A 26639-nucleotide genomic window follows, 5' to 3' on the forward strand; every position below is an offset into this window, starting at 1 on the left:
ATCTCAATACAGTTTTTCTTTTCCCAAAACTAGAATCTGTTACGAACAGAGTGGACTAATCCTTATCCTTTGCCAAAGTTTAAAATAATTGCATTGTTTAGGAGTGCAAAGGCGAATTGAGTTATTGCACATGAGTAGGCGTTTCCTAACGGAAATATGCACATGTATGCTAGAACGCGCCAATAGGATCTCACTAGCTCGTGCTTGGCTCTGCCCACTATGACTAATTTGTTTCCGTTTGAAATGATAGGCTGTGGTCTATCTTGGTTTAGTTATAAAACATCTTTGCTAAAAGGCTAGCAAGCTTGCAGTGTTTAGACCACATGCTAGCAAGGGAAGCCAAGACAAGGCACTCTTCTTTTGCTTTCACAACAAATGAGAAGAAAACCTTGGTGAAGTATCATGTTACCAAAATAGTGCACGTTGTGTGCACGTAGCTCTACGCATGTTAAGTGTGTGGAAAACTTAAGAGTGTAGGATAGTGTGGGGGCATGGGTGTGTGTGTGTGTGTGTTTGTGGGCGATAAGGCTGTGATGCTCACTTCGCTGGAGTCCTCCTGCTGGTTGATGACGGTCAGTGCATCCTCAGAGGCCTGTTTTCTGGCCTCGGCCAGCGCCCTCTCCATCTTGGACCTCTCAGCGGAGATCATCTCATGGGCCTTCCTCTCAGCGTCCGACACAGCCTTCTGTAGCTCCGACATGGCCTGCCTCTTCACCTCGTTCACTGCCTCCTCTGTGGAGAGAGAGAGAGAGAGAGAGAGAGAGAGAGAGAGAGAGAGAGAGAGAGAGAGAGAGAGAGAGAAGTCAGTCCCCATGACCGCTCCTACTCTGTCATCCTTTATTGAGGCACTCTAAGCGCTCCATTTGTATTATCTCGGCAAACAGATGCATATCATCCAAGATTTAAAGCATTTTGTCGGGAAAAAGAAGCCTGTTAATAATGAATTAAAAGACGTCTGGTAACAATCATTTCCAGCGCTGACACCAGCAGATGTCTCCAAACTTTGTTCGTAAACTTGCCTATTAACCCAGTACTCTGTGACTCTCTGCTTTTTGATGAAAAGAAATCTGAGTGAATGAACAAAGAAACAGACGTAAGAACTGAGGAGTGAAAATGGCTTCGGTGCCATTGATGCATAACTTTGCTAACAGGGGGTTAACTGTGGTAGAGGTCCTATCCCCTGTGAGTGAATAGGCAGTGTTTTTAGAGAAGTCCGGTGTGTGAACTCCTTTACAGACACGAGTCCAAAATAGACGCTAAGGCTGGTTCTGATTAGAAGACAGTGGTAATCCGGCTAGGAAGGAATCACAATCCCGTCTCTTACCTTCATCCACCATTTCAGTTCTACATTTCTTCCCTTCACAATCCCTCTCGTTAGTTTCTTCATGTTACAAGGAGACCATAACACAACATCAGAGATTCATTTAGTTTTAGCTCTTGCAGAATTCTGCCGAGAGAAAACAGCTGCCCCGCATAATCCAACTAATTAAATCCTCATGTTCAATCACCAAATGGATATTTTATGACCATGAAAAATATCATATCAAACTGTCAACTGACACAGTATATGGGATAAGTAAATGTCTTGTACAACCAAAACGAGGGGAAGTTGTATTACTAGATTCGTCTCCCTTCTACACACAGACATGACGTGAGAGCCATACCGTGGTCTATTCTCCCTCCCTAATTCTCCCTCTCATTCTTCCAGTCAGTCGGTGTAAAGGAGATGAGCCATTTCTCCCTCTCTGGTCCAGCTGTCTAAGGCTGCTGTGTTGAGCTGGGGTACGGGGGCTGGGCAGCTAGTCCCGTGTGTATGTGCTGAATATGAGGATGTGTGTGTGTGTGTGTGTGTGCGCGTGCGTGCGTGTCTTTGTGTGTGCGAGTCTGTCTCCTCTGCTCAGAAACTAGAGAAGTAGTTTGTATTCCGTTTATCCTCTCAACACCTCCCGCTCACGTCTTCTTCCCTGGCTTTTTTCATCCTGACCGTCTCTTACCTTCATCCACCATTTCAGTTCTACATTTCTTCCCTTCTTAAAGGCGCATGCCTTCTCCTAACTATCGGTACAGTCCTCTGCTGTTCAATTATCAGGCTTAATGCATGCATCACTACGGTTAGTTTACAAATGTAATTAATTCTTATCAAGGAGCCTGCAAGAGCAGATGCTAGGACAATTAGCACTTAATGCAAAAACACGGAGGGGCAGCAATATTAACGTTTTAATTCCGGAGGGATCCGGCAGGTGTTCCTTTTTCACACTTCAGATCTTGCCTTTCAAGGCGGCAGAGTCTCTCAACCCGACCGACACCAGAGAATACGTGTCTTTTTCTAATGAAAGAGATGGACTGCAGTTATGCTGTTTGCTGAGGGAGCAGTGGTAATAGGACAGAGGTGGTGCAGTAGTGAATACCATAGGAGGGGTCTCTCACACACACACACACACACACACACACACACACACAGAGGTGGTGCAGTAGTGAATACCATAGGAGGGGTCTCTCACACACACACACACACACACACACACACACACACACACACACAGAGGTGGTGCAGTAGTGAATACCATAGGAGGGGTCTCTCACACACACACACACACACACACACACACACACACACACACACACACACACACACAGAGGTGGTGCAGTAGTGAATACCATAGGAGGGGTCTCTCACACACACACACACACACACACAAACACACACACACACACACACACACACACACAGAGGTGGTGCAGTAGTGAATACCATAGGAGGGGTCTCCCACACACACACACACACACAGAGGTGGTGCAGTAGTGAATACCATAGGAGGGGTCTCTCACACACACACACACACACAGAGGTGGTGCAGTAGTGAATACCATAGGAGGGTCTCTCACACACACACACACACACACACACACACACACACACACACACACACACACACACACACACACACACACACACACACACACACACACAGAGGTGGTGCAGTAGTGAATACCATAGGAGGGGTCTCTCACACACACACACACACACACAAACACACACACACACACACACACACACACACACACACACACACACACACACACACACACACACAGAGGTGGTGCAGTAGTGAATACCATTGGAGGGTCTCTCACACACACACACACACACACACACACAGAGGTGGTGCAGTAGTGAATACCATAGGAGGGGTCTCCCACACACACACACACACACAGAGGTGGTGCAGTAGTGAATACCATAGGAGGGGTCTCTCACACACACACACACACACAGAGGTGGTGCAGTAGTGAATACCATAGGAGGGGTCTCTCACACACACACACACACACACACACACACACACACACACACACACACACACACACACACACACACACACACACACACAGAGGTGGTGCAGTAGTGAATACCATAGGAGGGGTCTCTCACACACACACACACACACACAAACACACACACACACACACACACACACACACACACACACACACACACACACACACAGAGGTGGTGCAGTAGTGAATACCATTGGAGGCGTCTCACACGCACACACACCAGGGAGGGGGGCTGTCATACTCACCCTGCTTGTTTTGGAGTTGCTTCAGTGCTGGGGAGAGTGGGATACTTGTAGCACCTGTATGAAAAACAACTGTAAATTAAAATAGTTCTCCTGCTGGTGAAAATGCAGCACATCATCTCGCAGGCAGCAGCATCTTTCCCCCACAGTATTTGAATATGACTGCATCATAATTGTGTTGGTACTCAGTGGGACCAAGGCTGCGTCATAACTGACTCCATTTGGGATATGCTAGCTATATAAGGCACAGGCACTGCAACCACCCCTGCTACATATAACGGAATCAGACTGCTCTGCGTATGATGGTGACAGTCATTAGTCTGACTAAGGGGCTTGGTCCCAGATTGCCAACAGTTACTAGAACACAATTGATTTGACTGGTTCAACTATACTTAAAACAATGAGTTAAAAGCTGTCACAATGAAAAGCAGTATTATATGAACTAAGCTTTACTACTCCTAAGCAGAGGAAATCCCTCCTCCTCCTCCCTCTCTCCGGTGAAGCTGCAGGCCCCACCTCTGCTGCATGCGCTGCTCTGGACAGCGCCAGGTTGGTTAGTGCATTTTCACTGCAGCTGAACTGCAGTCACCATTCATCGCGGTTAAAGGTGGAACGTTCTTAGCCCTAATGACACACATGACAGTCACAGGCCCTCCAATCCCATCCCTGTCCTTACGTAACTATGGTAACAGGAGAGGCAGGGCTATCTGCAGTGGCGGTTGCGGTGAGGGTGACGGGAGACAGTTCAGTCAGGACGGACGTGTGGTTACTCACCAGCTTTCCTCCAGATCTCCTCAGGTAGGTAGCCAGACGCAGGTCTGTGCAGGAAGTCCCTATGAATCTCTGAAACACAATCCAGACCAGAACATCAGTCAGTCTACCACTCTCCACACACACACACACACTTTATGAGCCAAATCCTAACTGAAAATAACTCAACATTTCTGCACAGATTTCCCACTAACGTCAGTGCATGGTTTACCCAAAAATCCAAGCTACATGCATAGATCTCTAGTTAGGATTCAGCCCCCTGCGTCCCAACCACATGAACACACTCAAACTTGAGCTTTGTAACATTTCATTTCATCTGCCAGCCCAATCTCTCTGTGGCCATGCAATGCAATGCAATGCCAGCATGCTCTCCTCTTTCCTCAGAGCAGACAGAACACACAGAGTGAGTGACAGTGTGGAGTGAGGCCATGCTGGAGGCCTGGCGGTGCTGGTGTCTGCAGCAGTGGAAGTACCTATGGGCTGCTGTGTCTCGACGTTGTTAGGAGTGTTGGAGGAGGAGTTGTGAGGAGGTAGAGGTAGAGGAGGAGGAGGAGGGCGTGGCTGGCCGTTGCTCCCACCTTTTTTCATATCTTCCACGTCGCTGTAGCGCCGGATCCAGTGGTTCATCTCCTCGCGGTCGGCTTCCTGGCAACGCCGCAGCACCGTGAGAGACCGCCGTGTCTTCTCCACCATGTCCATGATGCAGTTGAGCAGCTGCAGGGGGGAGGAGGAGGGAGGGAGGGGGAGACATGATCAGAGTGCCGCTCTACTCTCTGATTTACTCTCCTACAGTTCAGACTCTGACAACAGGCAGCTGCTCTCGGTGGTGCTAAAGAGTGGCAGAGCCTCTGCACCTAAAAGTCCACCGTTAAAACAGGGTCGCAGTTTTAATCGGAAGTACTGTATAGTGCACATTCTGAAATTAGGCTATGAAAAAACACAATCAGGCCTAACCTTTATCAAGATGTCAAATTGTATGAGAACATTTTCATTGACGGTAATTTGAGTGATTTTTTTCCCGGAGCAATCCAGTCTCTCTAGAATCATTTTTTGCTGCTTAGGTGCAACAAAACTTTCTCAGGAGCACTCCTGAATGTGTGACCCTGTCCCCGTTTTAGCAGCGAGAGCCAGCGGTGCTGAGTATGTGTGTGTGTGTGTGTGTGTGAATGAGGTTGAGTGGTTATACAGAGCAGTGAAGTAAAAATGGCTGTAACAGCTGTGCTACTGATGGAAAAGGCCTAACCAATTCATTCCACCCCTGTGCTCCCTCCAAGCCCCTGTCTGCTAAAGCCTTTCACCCACACCTCCTCCCCTTGCCTTCCTCTTTATATTATTCTTCACTAACTCTCGTTCTCTCTCTCAACATTGTTTCTCTTTCTGCCTTTGCCCTTCAACCCCCAGTCTGCAAAATGCTTTTTACGTTCACCCCCTTCCTTCCATATTCTCTCTTTCTAAATATCTCTCTCTCTGCCTGCTTCACTCTCTCTTTCTCCGCCTCCTTCTCTCTCTCTCTCTCTCTCTCCCTTTCTCTCTCTCTCTGTTATCTATATTTATTTCAGTAGAGTGTTTCTAATTTGGCAGAGGCCCAGCACAGGCCAGTTCGCTCAATGACTGCAGCCCTTGTCTCAGCTGCTCTCCCCAGCTGGAGCTGTCCTCTACTGGGTCCCTCGCTCCATCTGTGGCCCTTTTTAGTGCCTGAGTGTGTGTGTGTGTGTGTCTGTGTGTGTGTGTGTGTGCGCGTGCCGTGCATGCGTGTGTGTATTAGCGAGTGTTCCAGCCTTGATAAAGGTAAGGGGAGCTCAGAGTGCTTGCTCCAGTCTTTGTACGCTGGCCAGAGAGGCCTCGGCTGTCCTGACATGGACACAAGCCTCTACAGACCCCCTAAGGTCAGCTGTCAGCAGCACCCTGTCTCCCCTCGTCCCACCTCCTTTCATATAATCTACAGCACTGAGAGCTTGAAAGATTTGTACTACTCACTTCTCTGTTGGATGGGAGATATTAGGGAGATATTAGGGAGATATTAGGATAAAACCGGGGAGCCCTACCCCAGCAACACGTACATTATCGAGGTGCTTCCACTCCTCGGCCCACTCCCGATCTGTCAGGCGGTGATCGATCACTTCTTCCTGGCGTGCTCCATGCACGGCTGAAACACAAACACACAGTCCTGCGTTCAGCACTTAAGCACCATCACCACATATGAGCCATTCTGGCTCCAGTCTCCTCCACATACAGGACATTAGGGCTCTAACACTTCCTTATACAGTGTGAGCCATTACGGCTCTAACCGAGGGACGACACATATGGATTCCTAGGAGGACATACCCAAGCATGTGTCACTATAGGCTTTTTATAGATGCACTACCTTGGGATTTAACACCAAACTGTGACAACCTCTCATTGTTCTTTAGAGGCGCCATGAGGCCCTCTCTCTCTCTCTCTCTCTCTCCCTCATCCCTCCCTCGCCCCTTTCTCATTCCCTCCCCCTCTCACCTGTCTGCCGGTGTCTGTCGCGAGCCTCGCGGTGCTCTGCTGTGTGGCGGTAGGCATCGCGGTAGTGGTGGGCCAGAGCCATGTCCTCCAGACGGTAGTGTTGGGGGGCAGGAGGGTTGGGGTGAGACAGGCCGTTGGGGGGGTGCGTGGGCAGGCCGTTGGGGGGCGGGTGGGCTGGCAGGCCAGTGCTGGGGCTGAAGCGCTGGCTGGGGCTGATGGTGCAGGGCCGCTTGGCCAGGTGCTCCGGGTGGTGCCCGTCTCTCTCCGAGTCTTTGGTCCTGAAGGAAGAGAGCACAGGTCAACACGGTTACATTCCCTTCATACGTGTCACCACCAAATCAGACACTTTCACTCCCTTTACAATTGTTAACATCTCATAGAATATGAGGAAAATGATTGTTTTGGTATTAGTATGCCACTGAGGAAGTTACAAGGGAACAGGAATGAGATTTGTTATAGTCAAAATGTACCTGTAAACTTAAGACATTCTGGATTTACTGGGCCGCTAACCTGTTGTTGTTACTAGAAGACATGAGCAGTAAATCTGACGGTGTTTCAGGAATCCCTCCTGCTGAGAAGCTCACTGTTCACTTCAGACAGAATCTACTCCAGAGTGTGTGCACAGCTGTACTCCATACGTAAGAAATACACTCGCTATATTCTGTGTCTCGAGCTGGGATCCAAACTCTTAATCCTAATGTCCCTCAACTCACTCTCGTAACTTGCAAGTGTAGCCTCTCCCACAGACCTACGGTGCCGTTGTGAGTCTGTGTTTGGCAGATGTTCAGTGGCGGTCCTGTTTTGGGAGCCATCTGGACAGTTTAAACGCCGGTGTTGATATTCATCTGTTTAGCTTGATGAAACAGCCAGGCATTCGGAGGTAAATCGCTCTCTATCATCCCCGGGATCAAAGGCAAATGAAAGGAATTTCAGCGCCATATGGATGCGAGTGTGTTTTTGTTTATGAGTGAGTGTGTGTATATTACTGTCTGTGTGTGTGTGTGTTTGTGTGTATGGGTATTTGTCCTCTCTTTGTTTACGTGATGTAGCCCCTCCCACACTCCACCCCCAATCCCCTCTCCACTTCTGGCAAGCTCTGGGTCGTGGGGTGAGACTGTGAGGGGGGATGTGTCTGTCTTTTTAAAAATGTGTATTTAAAAAATAATATTTCACCTTCATTTAACTAGGCAAGTCAGTTAAGAACAAATTCGTATTTACAATGACAGCCTAACCCGGCTAAACCTGGACGACGCTGGGCCAATTTGGACTGAGATGCAGTGCCTTAGACCGCTGTGCCCCTCTGTCAGTGCTCTAGCCCACCACCGATATCTCACAAATCAAAGCAACAGCTGGCCCAACCTGCCGTGACTCTGTAAGCCAGGGGTTGGGAGGCGGAGGTGTGCAGATTACAGAGGGATTGCCCGTTCCTACACCCTCCCCCCCCCTTTCCCCATCCCTCCCTCTCCGTCGGGATCAGTTCAAGCAGGGCTTCAGCAGGATCTGGACACATCCCTGACATATGGGCAGCTTCAAGAAGACACATTGACTGACTAGCTGACTGAAGGTGAGGACAGGAGAGGAGAAGAGAGGCAGCCAGAGATAAAGGGAGGGGGAGAGAGAGAGAAGGGGGAGGAGGAGAGTAGTGCTGTGGTTTTGTCTGTCTTAAATTCCAGATGTGTATCCCCCTCCATACGGCCCCGTGTGGGGGGGTGGATAGGGCAGCAAGCTGCTTTGGGTAGGGCAGGGAAGTGTATAGGACAGTGAGGGCATTGTCTGTGGGTTGGACTGAGTACATCTCCTCATACTGTACTGGGGCCGCTGACACAGAGCCACTGCTGCTGCTGTGGTTATAGCGTGACGTCCACAGCATCTGGACTTATCCTCCTCTTCTCATCCTCCTCTACTCCTACTCCTCCTCCCCTCACAGACAGCTGGCACAGCCTGCATCGCCCTCCCTGCCCGCCTGGCATCAGGGCTGCCCAGACTTCCGCCTCCCGCACAGAGGATTTATAACCTCCCCCTTGTGGCTTGCCATTTCCAAATACCCAGAAATAATTCAATTATTTGTGTGTGTAAGCCTGTGTGTGTTTTTTTCAGTTGTGTTTCTGCTGTAAGATGGAGGGAGAGGAGTAATAAGTTTGTTTTCCAGCTGTGGTATGTGACGTGTCTGCATAGTGGGTGTATTCTGAGTGTGTGTGTGTGTGTGTGTGTGGTGGTCAGTCAGTACCTGTCGGGGGTCCTCCTCTTGCCATGCTCGTTGATCTCCATCATGATCTCAGAGGAGTCCAGGGGCGAGCTGGCGTTGGCGTCCAGCAGCAGCTGCTCATGCTGGGCCAGATACTGGGCGGGAGTCTGCTTGGCCATCCGTGCACAGTGGAGGAGCTCCCTCTGAAGCAGGGGCAGGTTCGCCTGTTATAGAGGAGAGGGAAGGGGGGAGGAGGGATAGGAGGAATGAAAGGAGAAGATATGGTAAGTGGAAAAGGGCGAGAGGAGGAGGAGGGTCAAGGTGGAGGAGAGAGGAGAGACAGGGCATAAAAATAAAATAGTTTTAGAGTGAAGAGTTAGAGCATGTGGGAGGGAAAGACAAAGAGAGAGAGATTGAGAGAGAGAGAGAGAGATTGTGAGAGAAAGTGAAAGAGATTGTGAGAGAAAGAGAGAGGATGAGACAGTGAGATAACACAGACTCACCAACCCCACATTCCTCCCCAGCGTCTGTCTCTCTCAGGGGGAGGAGGAGGGGAGAGAGGAGGGGTAAGTGGGTGCTGTCAGAGAGCTCAGTCAGGCCGTCACTTTGACAAAGCACAGTGCTGGCTGCCATGTCACAGATGTGTAACCTCATGGCACAGCAGGCGGGCTGGAAAACTGTCCTATTGACACCAGGCCCTGAGCCATCCTCTGGATGCTGCTAAAGGCACGCCAAGCCGCTCTCACAACAATAATAATAATCTCCACTAATGAGACAGCTAGCGCCCACCAGACACTGGCCTATCTACCTATCTATAGTATCTATCTATCTATAGTATCTATCTATCTATCTATCTATCTATCTATCTATCTATCTATCTATCTATAGTATCTATCTATCTATCTATCTATCTATCTATAGTATCTATCTATCTATCTATCTATCTATCTATAGTATCTATCTATCTATCTATCTATAGTATCTATCTATCTATCTATCTATCTATCTATCTATCTATAGTATCTATCTATCTATCTATCTATCTATCTATCTATCTATCTATCTATCTATCTATCTATAGTATCTATCTATCTATCTATCTATCTATAGTATCTATCTATCTATCTATAGTATCTATCTATCTATCTATCTATCTATCTATAGTATCTATCTATCTATCTATCTATCTATCTATCTATAGTATCTATCTATCTATCTAATCTATAGTATCTATCTAATCTATAGTATCTATCTATAGTATCTATCTATCTATCTAATCTATAGTATCTATCTATAGTATCTATCTATCTATCTAATCTATAGTATCTATCTATCTATCTATCTATCTATCTATCTATCTATCTATCTATCTATCTATCTATCTATCTATCTATCTATCTATCTATCTATCTATCTATCTATCTATCTATCTATCTATCTAATCTATAGTATCTATCTAATCTATAGTATCTATCTATCTATAGTATCTATCTAATCTATAGTATCTATCTAATCTATAGTATCTAATCTATAGTATCTAATCTATCTATCTATCTATTATTCTATCTAATCTATAGTATCTATCTAATCTATAGTATCTATAGTATCTATAGTATCTATCTATCTATCTATCTATCTATCTATCTATCTATCTATCTATCTATAGTATATATCTATAGTATCTATCTATCTATTGTAAGTCGCTCTGGATAAGAGCGTCTGCTAAATGACTTAAATGTAAATGTATAGTATCTATCTATCTATCTATATATCTATCTATAGTATCTATCTATCTATCTATCTATCTATCTATCTATCTATCTATCTATCTATCTATCTATCTATCTATCTATCTATAGTATCTATCTATCTATCTATCTATCTACCTATCTATAGTATCTATCTATCTATCTATAGTATCTATCTATCTATCTATCTATCTATCTATAGTATCTATCTATCTATCTATCTATCTATAGTATCTATCTATCTATCTCTCTACCTATCTATAGTATCTATCTATCTATCTATCTATCTATCTATCTATCTATCTATCTATCTATCTATCTATCTATCTATCTATCTATAGTATCTATCTATCTATCTATCTATCTATAGTATCTATCTATCTATCTATCTATCTATCTATAGTATCTATCTATCTATCTATCTATCTATCTATCTATCTATCTATCTATCTATCTATCTATCTATCTATCTATCTATCTATAGTATCTATCTATCTATCTATCTATCTATCTATCTATCTATCTATCTATCTATCTATCTATCTATCTATCTATCTATCTATCTATCTATAGTATCTATCTATCTATCTATCTATCTATAGTATCTATCTATCTATAGTATCTATCTATAGTATCTATCTATCTATAGTATCTATCTATCTATAGTATCTATCTATCTATAGTATCTATCTATCTATAGTATCTATCTATAGTATCTATCTATCTATAGTATCTATCTATAGTATCTATCTATAGTATCTATCTATCTATAGTATCTATCTATCTATAGTATCTATCTATAGTATCTATCTATAGTATCTATCTATAGTATCTATCTATCTATAGTATCTATCTATAGTATCTATCTATAGTATCTATCTATCTATAGTATCTATCTATCTATAGTATCTATCTATAGTATCTATCTATCTATAGTATCTATCTATAGTATCTATCTATCTATAGTATCTATCTATCTATAGTATCTATCTATCTATAGTATCTATCTATAGTATCTATCTATCTATAGTATCTATCTATCTATAGTATCTATCTATAGTATCTATCTATCTATCTATCTATCTATCTATTTATCTATCTATCTATCTATAGTATCTATCTATCTATCTATCTATCTATCTATAGTATTTATCTATCTATAGTATTTATCTATAGTATCTATCTATCTATAGTATCTATCTATCTATCTATCTATCTATCTATCTATCTATCTATCTATCTATCTATCTATCTATCTATCTATCTATAGTATCTATCTATCTATCTATCTATCTATCTATCTATAGTATCTATCTATCTATAGTATCTATCTATCTATCTATCTATATATCTATCTATCTATCTATCTATCTATAGTATCTATCTATCTATCTATCTATAGTATCTATCTATCTATCTATCTATCTATCTATCTATCTATCTATCTATCTATCTATCTATAGTATCTATCTATAGTATCTATCTATCTATCTATCTATAGTATCTATCTATCTATCTATCTATCTATAGTATCTATCTATCTATCTATCTATCTATAGTATCTATCTATCTATAGTATCTATCTATCTATCTATCTATAGTATCTATCTATCTATCTATCTATCTATAGTATTTATCTATCTATAGTATCTATCTATAGTATCTATCTATCTATAGTATCTATCTATCTATCTATCTATCTATCTATCTATCTATCTATCTATCTATCTATCTATCTATCTATCTATCTATCTATCTATCTATCTATAGTATCTATCTATCTATCTATCTATCTATAGTATCTATCTATCTATCTATCTATCTATCTATCTATCTATCTATCTATCTATCTATCTATCTATCTATAGTATCTATCTATCTATCTATCTATAGTATCTATCTATCTATCTATCTATCTATCTATCTATCTATAGTATCTATCTATAGTATCTATCTATCTATCTATCTATAGTATCTATCTATCTATCTATCTATCTATAGTATCTATCTATCTATCTATCTATCTATAGTATCTATCTATCTATAGTATCTATCTATCTATCTATCTATCTATCTATCTATCTATCTATCTATCTATCTATCTATCTATCTATCTATCTATCTATCTATCTATCTATCTATAGTATCTATCTATCTATCTATCTATCTATCTATCTATAGTATCTATCTATCTATCTATCTATAGTATCTATCTATCTATCTATCTATCTATCTATCTATCTATCTATCTATCTATCTATCTATCTATCTATCTATCTATCTATCTATCTATCTATCTATCTATCACACTGTGGACATGCTGCCTGGCTGCTAGTTAACACCTTTCTAAAAAGCAGATACTGTTTGCTTGTTAATCTACACAACAATCTTTCCCTCACTGAGCTAACCAAGATCTCCGTAGTGAATGAATTGTATGTATGTGAATGTATTTGTGTTGGTATGTGGTGTGTGGAATACATTCCATCCACAACCGTACAAGCCACCACCATGTCTGCAATTATAGTTAATAACCAGGCATGACTCCAGCTTGGCCCGCCCCCCTGTTGTCCCCCATATGTCCCTCTGCTCTGGGAATAAACAGGAGGGACAGAGAGACAGAGTGTGTGGGACAGACAGGAATGTGGGCCCTAGTCACCACCAAGCAGCACAGTCAGCACCGACACAGACAGACACAGGCACGCACGCACACGCAGTGTCAGCAGGACTGCCCCTCCCTCCATCAGAACCGTCAGCACTGTCCCTGAAGGCCTCAGTGCCAAACGTTCCCTATTCCCTACTGTCACATTTGCTACATGTGTTATATATTGAACAGCTGGCATTGTGACTTCTGGACCCCAGCAGAGTAATGTGTTATGAATAATGACAGTTGTTCGGAAGGATGGACTTTGTCTCTCGCTTTCTCTGCTCTCGTCTCCATGACTGTGGGTTTGACAATGCAGGTAACAGGATCAGGCCAAAGACATCAGCCAGAGTGAAAAGCTCTGCGTGTTAGCCGCCCCGGGCCGGCAACATCTGTCAGGGAGTCTTATTTACCCCCCCCATCCCTCCCTCTGCTCCACGCCGCGCCACTCAGGGTAAACACTCGTGTGCCAGTTTTAATGAATCGCAAACGATGGCCATATGGACCAGCAGATCAGCCCAGCGCCAGGCAGGCGGCAGCAGACTGGGTTGGAAATCGGCAGGGTCCTACTCCCTTTATCTACCGAGCTTCAATCAGCTACACACCCACACACTAATGGAGGAATCACACACGGCTCAGGCACAGAAACCAGGTCGCTTTCTACACTGGCCAGCCACCCGGAGAATATTCTTTGTTTGTTTGGGTGGGTTTTGTTCTCGAAAGCCCGTACTTTCATCGCCATATGCTAGCTGATACCAGAAGTGAAAGCTGCTCATAGGGATATACTGGAAAATAACCTGGGGATTCCTTGGCAGACTACGGGGAACAGGGAGGGTGTGTCTATGTTGGGTTTTGATGTGCTTTACCTTGAGGAACGGAATGACAAAGGGACGCAGTGGGAAGTTGGTAGCCTCCTGGAGTTTGGAGTGGAACTCTTCTATGGTCAGGGTGGAATTCTGTCAAAAAACAGAGGAAAGGAGAGATTGGAACACTTGGAGAAGAAGCTTCACAGTATAACTAGGAGACAGACAGAGCTGGACATGGAGAGACAGAAAGAGATGTTGGACACAACTAAGTAAGTACCGTAGCGCAAGAAAAGTAGGAGAGCGAGTGGAAGAGATAGACAGACAAGGGGAGAGGGAGAGAGAAGAGGCGAGCAGGACTTACCACCAGGCCCAGCACCAGACTGCGGACCCGCTCTCCGATCTCGGGCGAGATGTCGTTGCCGAACTGCTGCAGCGTGGTGAGGAAGCGCTTGAGCTTGCAGAGCTGGCGGGCGCCACAGGCCGGCGGCAGCTGCTGATTGGACAGGGAGGCGGTGGACGACATGGCGGGGCCGTTGCTGAAGCCGTTGGGTGTAGAGGGCGCCCCGTTGAGCGACGTGGGCGAGTGACTTGAGTGACTGCTCCCGTTCAGCACTGCAGGGAGAGAGAGGGAGTTAGGCCCTCCGTCAGTACCAGTCTGTTGTCCTCCTCCATCCTCCTCCTGTCCCTCTACCTCCTCCCCCCGTGCACCATGCGGTGTGAGGGCGCCGGAGGACAGGGTCGAGGAGGGTGGTGATGGCACAGGCATCCTTAAGGTTAAGGTGGAGAGCTCCAGGGCACACACTAAGGCTGGGACCAGGGCACACACTAAGGCTGAGGCCAGGGCACACACTAAGGCTGGGGCCAGGGAACACACTAAGGCTGAGGCCAGGGAACACACTAAGGCTGAGGCCAGGGAACACACTAAGGCTGAGGCCAGGGAACACACTAAGGCTGGGGCCAGGAAACACACTAAGGCTGAGGCCAGGGCACACACTAAGGCTGGGGTCAGGGAACACACTAAGGCTGAGGCCAGGGAACACACTAAGGCTGAGGCCAGGGCACACACTAAGGCTGGGACCAGGGCACACACTAAGGCTGAGGCCAGGGCACACACTAAGGCTGAGGCCAGGGCACACACTAAGGCTGGGGCCAGGGAACACACTAAGGCTGAGGCCAGGGCACACACTAAGGCTGAGGCCAGGGCACACACTAAGGCTGAGGCCAGGAAACACACTAAGGCTGAGGCCAGGTAACACACTAAGGCTGGGGCCAGGGAACACACTAAGGCTGAGGCCAGGGAACACACTAAGGTTGAGGCCAGGGCACACACTAAGGCTGATGCCAGGGAACACACTAAGGCTGAGGCCAGGGAACACACTAAGGCTGAGGCCAGGGAACACACTAAGGCTGAGGCCAGGGAACACACCAAGGCTGAGGCCAGGGCACACACTAAGGCTGAGGCCAGGGCACACACTAAGGCTGAGGCCAGGGCACACACTAAGGCTGAGGCCAGGGCACACACTAAGGCTGAGGCCAGGGAACACACTAAGGCTGAGGCCAGGGAACACACTAAGGCTGAGGCCAGGGAACACACTAAGGCTGAGGCCAGGGCACACACTAAGGCTGAGGCCAGGGCACACACTAAGACTGAGGCCAGGGCACACACTAAGGCTGAGGCCAGGGCACACACTAAGGCTGGGGCCAGGGAACACACTAAGACTGAGGCCAGGGCACACACTAAGGCTGAGGCCAGGGAACACACTAAGGCTGGTTAAAGACACTTGGCTGCTAACATCTACTCTGCTGCTCCTGCTCCGCCACGGCTCATACCAGTTTGAGTGAAGGCTCTGTGTGCAGTAACTTCAGCTGCCTCTCACAAGTGGGACCGTTTGACCCTCCCCCCTCTCTCCCAGTGGCCCTCCTCCCCTTCGCCAGTCTGTTTCTAACTTTCGCTCACCCACTCACTCAGTAGGACACAACTATAAGAGGAACGTGTTAAAGAGGTGCCAAAAATAGGCCTGTGGCCTGTGTTAGTTTATTCCAATAGCAGGTGTGTTGCTAAATCAGTCCTTGCACATGTCCACCAGCTGAAAGTAGATTGGCAGCTTTCAGGTTCAGGGCACCCCCACCCCACCTCCCCACCCTGCCTGGCTGCCACACTCCTGCTCCACACCCCTCCACTACTCCCTCCGTTCCACGCTCCACCTTTCCCCTGCTTCATCTACTGAATGGTACATTACCCAATATTGGTGGGATATTCTTACACTCCATCCCTTGTCTTCAGTGACTGTCACAACAAGATGTCTCAATCAGTATACTATTCTGTTTCCTCTGATATTTCTGATATGGGTTGTTTTTGAGTGTTTATACACGGTGTATACTGCATACAATTCTGATGTTTTGTTTATTCTTGGTCTTGGGTGTATGTGGCTGAATTATTGTGATATTAAAGGATGCATGCATGTGTGAGTGAGTTTAATATGATATGATTTAAGCTTGGTGGGCGGTATACCATATATACCGTATACCAGGGTATTTTGAAATATTGAAACTATCTATTTGAGGCTTTTCAATACAATTTGAATATTTGTAGCTACTTTTGAAGTGAATACCTCTCGTCAACTTGTGCAATACGTTAAGTGATAAAGCAGATGGCATTCTTCATTTCACCTGCCACATTATTTTACATTATAAGGCTAACCGTAGTTCCCCAGAGCAGTGGAGCCAGCCACGTGTTCGTTTGAATTAGCACAATGGGAGAAAGCGGAGCAAGGTAAGTCCAGGGTTTTATAATGAAAGCCAACAGTGTTATTTTGCTTCAATCGAGTCATCAGGGATGTGCAACTATAGTGGGCCTTCACAGAAAATACACAAGTATAACACATTGCGGAGAATATAGCTTCACTTTCATCAGATGACAACAGAAGTGCAATGCTATTTGGCCGGCAGCTGAGCTTACAATGTAAAAAATAAGTACATGGCCATCCTATTTCTAATGTTTATCATAGAAAGAATGTAGCCAGCTACATTTCCTAATGTTTTGTTGAGAGTTAATCTTGCTTTTTACCAGAGAAAAGTAAGCTGCCGACACTGTGAAAAGCACCGGAGCAAAGTAGCTAGACATCAGTCAGAGTGCTGAATGCCCTTGGTGAATTCTCATGGTGAATTCTCATGGTGAATTCTCATCTGAGTGGAGAAGTACAACTGAAGCATGAAATTACTCTGTGTTTAAAAAATGCAGCAAGATATTTCTTTAGCGTTTTATCTTTCTTTCCTGTGTGAAAAATGCAGAATTCTGCATTGACACGATCCCTAAGTTTAACTTGCGAGTTAATGTAAGTAAGTGGCTAAACTAATAAGGTGACGGGGAATCATACTGTGTTAGCTTTCTGCCGTGTTTGAGAAGTCAAAACACTTTGGATGAGTTATCTGTACAGCTTCCACCATCTTGATTTCCAGTACTGTTCTTCCTTAAGACAAGCATGCGTCGGAACTTTGTTCATTTGGACAATGTCTCTCGTCCACATTCGCTTGTAAATGTCCAAACTCACCAAAAATGACATTCGGTAGCGCCTACCTATATATGTATACATTTCTTAGCAGGATTGCCTGTCTCTGCAATTAGTTGATTTTCATTTTGCGCTCCTTAGCATATTTAGCTAGCAGCCTCCATTGAAATTCAATAATACTTGTGCTAATTTTGTTAGCATTCTGGTAATAGATGTCCAATGTTGTTTTTTTGGCGCCACCTTGTGTACTAAGCCAGTAATACCGTATATCCCGGTATGAGAGAAGGATGGTATGACCGTATATCCCGGTATGAGAGAAGGACGGTATGACCGTATATCCCGGTATGAGAGAAGGACGGTATGACCGTATATCCCGGTATGAGAGAAGGACGGTATGACCGTATATCCCGGTATGAGAGAAGGATGGTATGACCGTATATCCCGGTATGAGAGAAGGATGGTATGACCGTATATCCCGGTATGAGAGAAGGATGGTATGACCGTATATCCCGGTATGAGAGAAGGATGGTATGACCGTATATCCCGGTATGAGAGAAGGACGGTATGACCGTATATCCCGGTATGAGAGAAGGACGGTATGACCGTATATCCCGGTATGAGAGAAGGACGGTATGACCGTATATCCCGGTATGCGAGAAGGATGGTATGACCGTATATCCCGGTATGAGAGAAGGATGGTATGACCGTATATCCCGGTATGAGAGAAGGACGGTATGACCGTATATCCCGGTATGCGAGAAGGATGGTATGACCGTATATCCCGGTATGAGAGAAGGATGGTATGACGATCTGAGTACCATCCATCCCTAATATGTTTGAAAACATTTCAATCTGCAGGGAGTTTCGTTTCTCCCCCAGTTTGTTGGAGTACATATGGCAGTACGCCAACAGTGTGTGTTAGATGGTGTTTGAATATATGTTCCAGTATACAGTTCCTCTCATTTCTACCCTCGAATCTAATCTGTCCATTGGAGCCTGGTCGGTCGGCACACAAGTGGGCTAACCATGTGACCTGCCACTTGTGTTCTGGTTTTAGAGGGGAGAGCGAGCTACACTGTTTTACAACAGGTGAAACAACACGGCCTGTCATTGTTATTTGGGGAAGAAAGTGGTCTGTAGCCCGGCGAGCCTAGCAATGCCCCCTGTACCACTACAGCCGGTGAACAAGCCCCCACACAGACACACACACACACTGAGACAATGCCACAGCCATTCTCACACATACTCCAAGACACTTGTTCCAAACGGGATTCTACCTGTACACACACAAGTGACTGAAGTCTTCGTCATTTTGAAGCTATCATCAAGAAACCCACAGCCAGGGCTATGGAGCCCAGCAGCAGCCTGTGGCAGCCTGTTTCCCCTGCAGCCCAGGCAGGTTCCCTTCCTAATAGCCTAACAGACGCAGAGGTAGAGCCGTGCCAATGACAGAGAAGAGCTGATGCAGCACTCCTACCAGCTCACTATTCTGTTCACATCCTGCCTGGCCCAATGAAGCACAAAACACCTTCAAGATAGATACATAGTACTACCTCAGGGAATTTACAAGGTTCTTTATAAAGTTACAAAGAGGATTCAGGCATTCAAGGGAAACACAGACATGGTATCAACACAGAATAGTAGTTTATGCCAGGTAAAATATGATAGAAGTATTTTTGAAATTGAAAGATCGCATGCGTACATATTTTAGAGTGCCTATTTGGGTGCAAAGTGCAAACAGAGAAATAATGAATTACAAAAATGCCTTACTTGACCTACTGGTGGTGGGTGTGAATGAAGCGTTGCGATTGGGTGCCTGGCTGACGGCCGGGGGTGGAGGTGGCATTGTGGGCGGAGTCAACCTGGGCTGGGTTTTGACATCAGCAGGTGAATCGGGCATTGTTCCAACCTTCTGTTCTGTGCTACCTGCAGGAAAGAGAGAGAGAGAGTGAGAGAGAGAGAGAGAGAGAGAGAGAGAGAGAGAGAGAGAGAGAGAGAGAGAGAGAGAGAGAAAGAAAGAAAGAAAGAAAGAAAGAAAGAAAGAAAGAAAGAAAGAAAGAAAGAAAGAGAAGGAGAGAGAGAGACGGTTACAAAGAGACAAACATGAAAGACCCATCAGACACCAACAGTATATCTGCCCCCAGACGCAGACATCCAGGTACAGGACGAACACGATCAAAATCAGACCCAAACAAGCAATTTAATTCTCAGAAAAAAATCTTAATAGCAAGTTGTATTTATTGATCAGTGTTGCTTCCATTATCTGACACCCACTCAAGTCCCACTGATTTGTTATGAGAGAGAATGTATTGATGGCCTGGCTGTGAGGTCTTGTTTCTGCTGCAGAGACTCTGGCTGCGGTCCAAACACTTAAAAGACACATCCTATCCCCTCAGCCCTCAAATTAGTGGACACTTCTGATGACGTATCATGACGTCTGGCGAGTATACACTTGCAGGGCAAGGGGTGAGGGAGGAAGGAATGATTTTTAAATGGAACACCCTTGGCCAGAAATTCGTCACTCGTTCATCCCGCGATGATTGTGCTTTCAGCCACCGGTGGCTTGTGGTTCCTTTATATGCACTACATTCAATTATGAGTGCATGTCTACTTATGTTAAATACATCATTATTAATATAAGCCTACTGTATGATAGCTAGCCAATTAATTATCTAACAAACGTTAGCCTGCCTAGCTGGAACTTCTGAAGGAAAGTCTTTTATTCTACAATTTCCAAAAGATACCCAAACAAAAACATATTTACTTTTCACGTAGTAGCAACATTTCTAACCTATTTGCATTGGTTTTTACTTACACTTGTATGTTGACTTCTCCGTTGATGTTGTTTTTAAGTTAAGTTTTCACAGACTTTTCTTAGCGGATGTACAACCGTCGCGAATTGAATTGTGGGGAGTTTCAGGCCCCGGATAATTGTACACTCGCAAAGCTGACTGAAAACGAGGGTTTACGTTGCAAACTTCCCTTGCTTGGCTAATCATTTGGACCGCCCTCCAAGATGGCGACGGGGATTCCCCCAAGGGCATAAGGCGAGGGTAAGTGGACGATGGTGTGTCTTTTAAGTGTTTGGGCCGTAGCCTCTGTGAACGATGTCGTACTACAGTAGAGAGACAGAGATAGAGAGATGGGGGCTTGGAACGACACGCAAAACATTACAGCTCTTGGATAAAGTAACACCTGCTGGTCCACTCAGCTGCTGCTGACGGGACCCCCCGCCACTCCCCCTCCCCACCCCTCCGCCCCAGTCCCACTGACACTCCCCACCTGTCCCCTCTCGTCCTCCATATGGACAGGCTCTTGACAGTCATTGACAAATGTAGCTGGATCTGCCGCTGTCCATCACAGAGACACTTCTACGAGGCTGAAACGAGGCCCACAGCAGGGACCAAACAAGGCAAGGTAGGGCTGCTCCGGGTGGGGACAGGTGGGACGGGACGGCCTGGAGCGGTCAGGTGGCATCGCCTTTTCCAGGAGATAGGACAAGGTCTGCTATTCCTCTGCCGTGCTCTGCCGCCTCCCACATACACAGGGACACACGAGCTCGTCACTGCCCAGTCCCCACACTGGCTCGTCACTGCCCAGTCCCCACACTGGCTCGTCACTGCCCAGTCCCCACACTGGCTCGTCACTGCCCAGTCCCCACACTGGCTTGTCACTGCCCAGTCCCCACTGGCTTGTCACTGCCCAGTCCCCACACTGCCTCGTCACTGCCCAGTCCCCACACTGCCTCGTCACTGCCCAGTCCCCACACTGGCTCGTCACTGCCCAGTCCCCACACTGGCTCGTCACTGCCCAGTCCCCACACTGCCTTGTCACTGCCCAGTCCCCACACTGGCTTGTCACTGCCCAGTCCCCACACTGGCTTGTCACTGCCCAGTCCCCACACTGCCCAGTCCCCACACTGGCTTGTCACTGCCCAGTCCCCACACTGTCACTGCCCAGTCCCCACACTGGCACTCATTCTGACACCTACTACGACCACAACAACTCTTGTAGTTTCTTACGCAAAGCTGCAGAGAGAAGGCTGAAAATGTCAGTTATCTTTTTGATGTATTAAAAGGTCTATTTGATTGCAATCCCAAATACACCATTTACACATAATCACATACTTTTTTCATTCAAAATAATGTTTGTTCTTTGAAATAATATGGATAAAATGTAATAATCTTTCTAATATATTTTGCAGGGGCCATGCATACACATTATCCAGTGAGCATGATCAGCCCTGACTCAGTGTCGGAGTATTCAGTATTAAATGCTCCATGGTAAACACTGAGTGTAACGGGAAGCTGCAGCCGTCAGAGGGATGTGGGTGGAATGAGATCCTTCTGCTACAAAAACATGAGCTGCCGAGTGTGATGTCTTTCACAGCCACAGAGAAGATAGCTTTACAGTGTGTGAGACCGTGTGCGCGCGCGTATTCGAGTGCGTGTAGCCACCGCTCTTATATAGTGTATATACTCTGCAAGCCCTGAACCCAGTATCTGCATTAGACCAGTACAGAGGCATGTGCTGAGGAAGACGGTTTCAAGCCAGGCGTTCTCTATCAGCTGTCTTAGGGTTCACTCCACTGTTAACTCCACTCGGACAGCAGGATCATGTCGGGCACGCAGGGAGCAGCTCGCCTCATAGACCTACAGGCACCCCACTAGCATGTAGCTCTAGTACTCCTGGCCATGTTTGGAACAGACCCCCACCCCACCCCAACCCACCCGCTAAGCTGCAGCCGCTGCCGCCCACCACTGTCAAGTGCAAAAATAACCAAACACATCGGGTGACTGCCAAACGAGCAACAGGAGGATAATTAGGTATTGACCTCCAGGGAGAGCAGCTGCAGGATGGTAGCGGGGTGGGGGGTGCAGGAGGGTGCCGCGGTCCTCAGGGTTAAAGTGTTTCTGGGGAGGCAGGGAGAAGTCACCTCTGCAGCCAGGACGGACAGCCAGGACAGACAGCCAGGACAGACAGCCAGGACGGACAGCCAGGACGGACAGCCAGGACAGACAGCCAGCCAGGACGGACAGCCAGCCAGGACAGACAGCCAGGACGGACAGGCAGGACGGACAGCCAGGACAGACAGCCAGGACAGACAGCCAGGACGGACAGCCAGGACGGACAGCCAGGACAGACAGCCAGGACGGACAGCCAGAACGGACAGCCAGGACAGACAGCCAGGATGGACAGCCAGGACGGACAGCCAGGACAGACAGCCAGGACAGACAGCCAGGACGGACAGGCACATCGCCTTACTGCTCTTTCTCAGACTACTAAACTCAGATCTTCTGCTGCTGGCTACAGGCCCTCCCTCCCTCCACCCACCAGTCTGGCTGAACTTTGTGTTTCACACCACAGACTCACAACTGTACCAGGGCTTGAGTTTCAAACAGCGCAACCAGACCCCGGCCACTAAAGAACACAGCAGACACTCGGATTCACCTTTGGTCTCAAACTGAAATGCCAAATCACAGACATTCAGTTTAATTAGGTCCTTCCTGTTTGCTTTTTGAAGACTATTTTGCAGTAACCATTGCATATGTAATCCCAAAAGACAGTAGTTAACCAATGTGCTATATGTAAACTAAGTGAATAATTCTGAGTGACATAAATAAATATATCATAATGTTGTGTTTAATTTGGGCTCTTTGGCATAAACAAAGTGCTCTACTTTTGGCCCTAGTAGTATGCTGATATGACAGAACCATGCAGGGCACACTGTGTGTTCCAGAGCAATGGTTTATGAATGGAAACCTTCCACAGTATTCCTCCCACAGTATTCCTCCCACAGTATTCCTTCCACAGTATTCCTCCCACAGTATTCCTTCCACAGTATTCATATTCCTCCCACAGTATTCCTTCCACAGTATTACTTCCACAGTATTCCTCCCACAATGTTCCTCCCACAGTATTCCTTCCACAGTATTCCTTCCACAGTATTCCTTCCACAGTTGGCATTCTCTTAAACTCTTCTCTGGCCTATTTCCATATTCGCATGTAGGCTCTGATTTTCAAGAGTGTTATTCTAGATTCGAGAAGCTCCAATGGCCGTTGACAATGTGACTGTGCTCCCCGCAAACACAAGGGACGCTCGCCAGGCCACCGCTCCGATCCCCTAAACACAACAAAGTGTTAGAGTTGGAGCCCTGCTGAGCTGGTGGCTTCTGTCTGTGTGGCTGCAATGTCCCCACTCCCTGCCAGGGACAAATGTAGACAGGTACCCTGCCTGGCCCTCCCCTCCTGTCTGTCTGTCAGAGCAGGAGGAGGAGGAGGAGGAGGAAGGCAGCGCTCGTCCATCTGTCACCACACTCAACAAACAGTATTTCTGTTCAGGACCTATTGTAGCTCTACTGACTGACTTCAACAACAACAAAGCAACTCTCAACAAGAGGACCGCACACAAAACTCTCTGCCTGGGTTCTTGTTCCTTTAAAAAATGCTTGTCGGTTTATACTGAATGGCGATCACTGATTGGTCATTTCACTTGAATCCCATAATGTACATGCACTCTATTTCCATCACGACTGAACAATCTTGACCCACCCACCCTCTGCCTGTGATTTGATTGACACAGTGAACCTCTTTTGACAGAAAGCATGCCTTAATCAGGGATCTTAATTGAATCCTTAAGGAGAGTTCCTCCACATGGCAAATGCTGCTATGGCTCCCGGGGGGTTCTGGGAGTGACCACGACCTGGCTGGGAGGGCCGAGACTTCTGGGGCGAGGGGAGGAGAGAGGGAGGAGTCCTGCCCTCCTGGCCTGTCTGCAACTACCGTGAGATTACTCACAGCTGTTTAATCTGACCAGCTAAAGGACGCACATACACACACACACACACACACACACACACACACGCACGCACACGCACTCTGGATTTCACTGTTAATACATTAGAAAGTCTGGCCTCCCGGGTGGCGCAGTGGTCTAGGGCACTGCATCGCAGCGCCAGCTGTTCCACCAGAGACTCTGGGTTCGCTCCCAGGCTCTGTCGCAGCCGGCCGCGACCGGGAGGTCCGTGGGGCGACGCACAATTGGCCTAGCGTCGTCGGGGCACAATTGGCCCCCCATCTGTGGCCCTCTGTGCTCCCATTGTGCTGAAGGACAGGAAGACTCGCCCCAAGGTGAGAAACAGAGAGGGAAAGACAGAGTGAGATGGAGAGACTAGTAAAGACAGAGAGAGATGGAGAGACTAGTAAAGACAGAGAGAGATGGAGAGACTAGTAAAGACAGAGAGAGATGGAGAGACTAGTAAAGACAGAGTGAGATGGAGAGACTAGTAAAGACAGAGTGAGATGGAGAGACTAGTAAAGACAGAGTGAGATGGAGAGACTAGTAAAGACAGAGAGAGATGGAGAGACTAGTAAAGACAGAGTGAGATGGAGAGACTAGTAAAGACAGAGTGAGATGGAGAGACTAGTAAAGACAGAGTGAGATGGAGAGACTAGTAAAGACAGAGAGAGATGGAGAGACTAGTAAAGACAGAGTGAGATGGAGAGACTAGTAAAGACAGAGTGAGATGGAGAGAATGGAGAGACTAGTAAAGACAGAGTGAGATGGAGAGACTAGTAAAGACAGAGTGAGATGGAGAGACTAGTAAAGACAGAGTGAGATGGAGAGACTAGTAAAGACAGAGTGAGATGGAGAGACTAGTTAAGACAGAGTGAAACAGAGTTGAGGGTCCACACCTCAACAGGCTTCCTGGGTAGAGCTGTCAATCCCCCAGCATGTCCACCTGACCACAGCGTGTGTCCTGTTGCCTTCGCTGGTGTTTTCCTCTGTCTAATTAAGGAACCATGGCACCGGAGCACCACAGTGGATCCTGTTCAGGGGAGTGGTACAGGACGTTCTGATTCTTCCTTCCACGCAGCCCTTTTATCTCCCACTCCAAGTGGATCTACACGGTAATCAATACAGAAAATAGATTTTTACCCAGGATACAATGCTGCTTCATAGACTCCCTGAGGATTTGGGAGCCCGGCGCCATCTCTGGCTTTAGCTGCAGCACACAGTGTGCAGTCAAAAGCTTTTGATAATTATACTGTTGTCAGTCTCTCCTGTACACAGCTGTATGTTTCCCGTAATCACGCCTAAAAATGGCTTTCAGGGAAGGAACGGTCAGTCAGCATTCGGTGTTCTAAAAATGGTTTTAGTTCAGCCCTCTCCTAGTGTGCTACAAACGAGAAGAAAAACGATTCAGTACAAGATCACACTCCAGTTTGTCATTCTGGAGCTATTTCTGGGTCTCTTGATAGATTTCCAGGACATGTGCTTTCCCTAAAACCACCAAACACACAAGAAACCATCACGTCATGACAGGCCATGAAGAGCCTGGTTGGATGCTGGTAGTGTCTCTGTATTCACATGGCCTATCCTTCACCATTAGAACAGAGCTACTGTAACTGTGCCTTAGACGCGGACAGACTCTGAGGTGATCTTCTCTTGCTCCTCTGTCGCTCTCCCTCTCTCCAAATGGGCTCCTCTCTGTGACACATACCCCGAAATCTCTCCCTCTCGCGCTCTCCGTTCCTCTGTAATTCCCCCAGTCTCCAGGAATGCTGTTGTTTTTAATTTCTCCCAGCTGCTCTGGCTCGGTGCCCGCCCGCCTCCCTTCCCACATCTGCTCCCCATCAGGCCGCTGAGTAGTCCACACAAACACAGGCCTCACATCAAAACATGGGGATTAGAGCCCTGCACCCAGGGACCCCCGCACCCCTCTCCCTAGCCCCCCTCCAGACTCCCTATCCCCATCGCCCCTCTCCTGACCCAGGGATTGACAGAGACCCTGGGCCTGCATAGCCCCCTTAGCCTGGGAGTGGGTGGAGGCACCACAAAGAATAGACTAGGTCTGACGGGAGGGAGATGTTGGAGCAGAGGGATAGTGGGTTAGATAGAGAT

At 46.7% G+C, this 26639-nt stretch overlaps 1 protein-coding gene across 7 annotated transcripts in view; it reads right to left on the bottom strand.

The window, feature by feature from the left end:
* The window catches only part of LOC115112161 (protein CBFA2T3-like), a 65402-nt gene that overhangs the window by 7466 nt on the left and 31297 nt on the right, over window positions 1–26639 (bottom strand). For 2 of the 7 annotated variants that reach the window (XM_029639007.2, XM_029639006.2), the window contains 10 exons: window positions 19505–19660; window positions 14587–14837; window positions 14286–14375; window positions 9073–9254; window positions 6846–7123; window positions 6398–6498; window positions 4826–5066; window positions 4356–4424; window positions 3585–3638; window positions 542–732 (listed from right to left, as the gene is read on the bottom strand). In XM_029639007.2, the coding sequence (XP_029494867.1) occupies window positions 542–732; window positions 3585–3638; window positions 4356–4424; window positions 4826–5066; window positions 6398–6498; window positions 6846–7123; window positions 9073–9254; window positions 14286–14375; window positions 14587–14837; window positions 19505–19634 (1587 nt within the window). In that variant the 5' untranslated portion in view covers window positions 19635–19660. The remainder of the gene's footprint in view (window positions 1–541; window positions 733–3584; window positions 3639–4355; window positions 4425–4825; window positions 5067–6397; window positions 6499–6845; window positions 7124–9072; window positions 9255–14285; window positions 14376–14586; window positions 14838–19504; window positions 19661–26639) is intronic. The other 5 variants (XM_065011884.1, XM_065011887.1, XM_065011886.1 and 2 more) reach the window with 5 other exon arrangements.

The sequence above is a fragment of the Oncorhynchus nerka genome, linkage group LG27 (assembly GCF_034236695.1).
Source record: "Oncorhynchus nerka isolate Pitt River linkage group LG27, Oner_Uvic_2.0, whole genome shotgun sequence".
NCBI lineage: Eukaryota > Metazoa > Chordata > Actinopteri > Salmoniformes > Salmonidae > Oncorhynchus > Oncorhynchus nerka.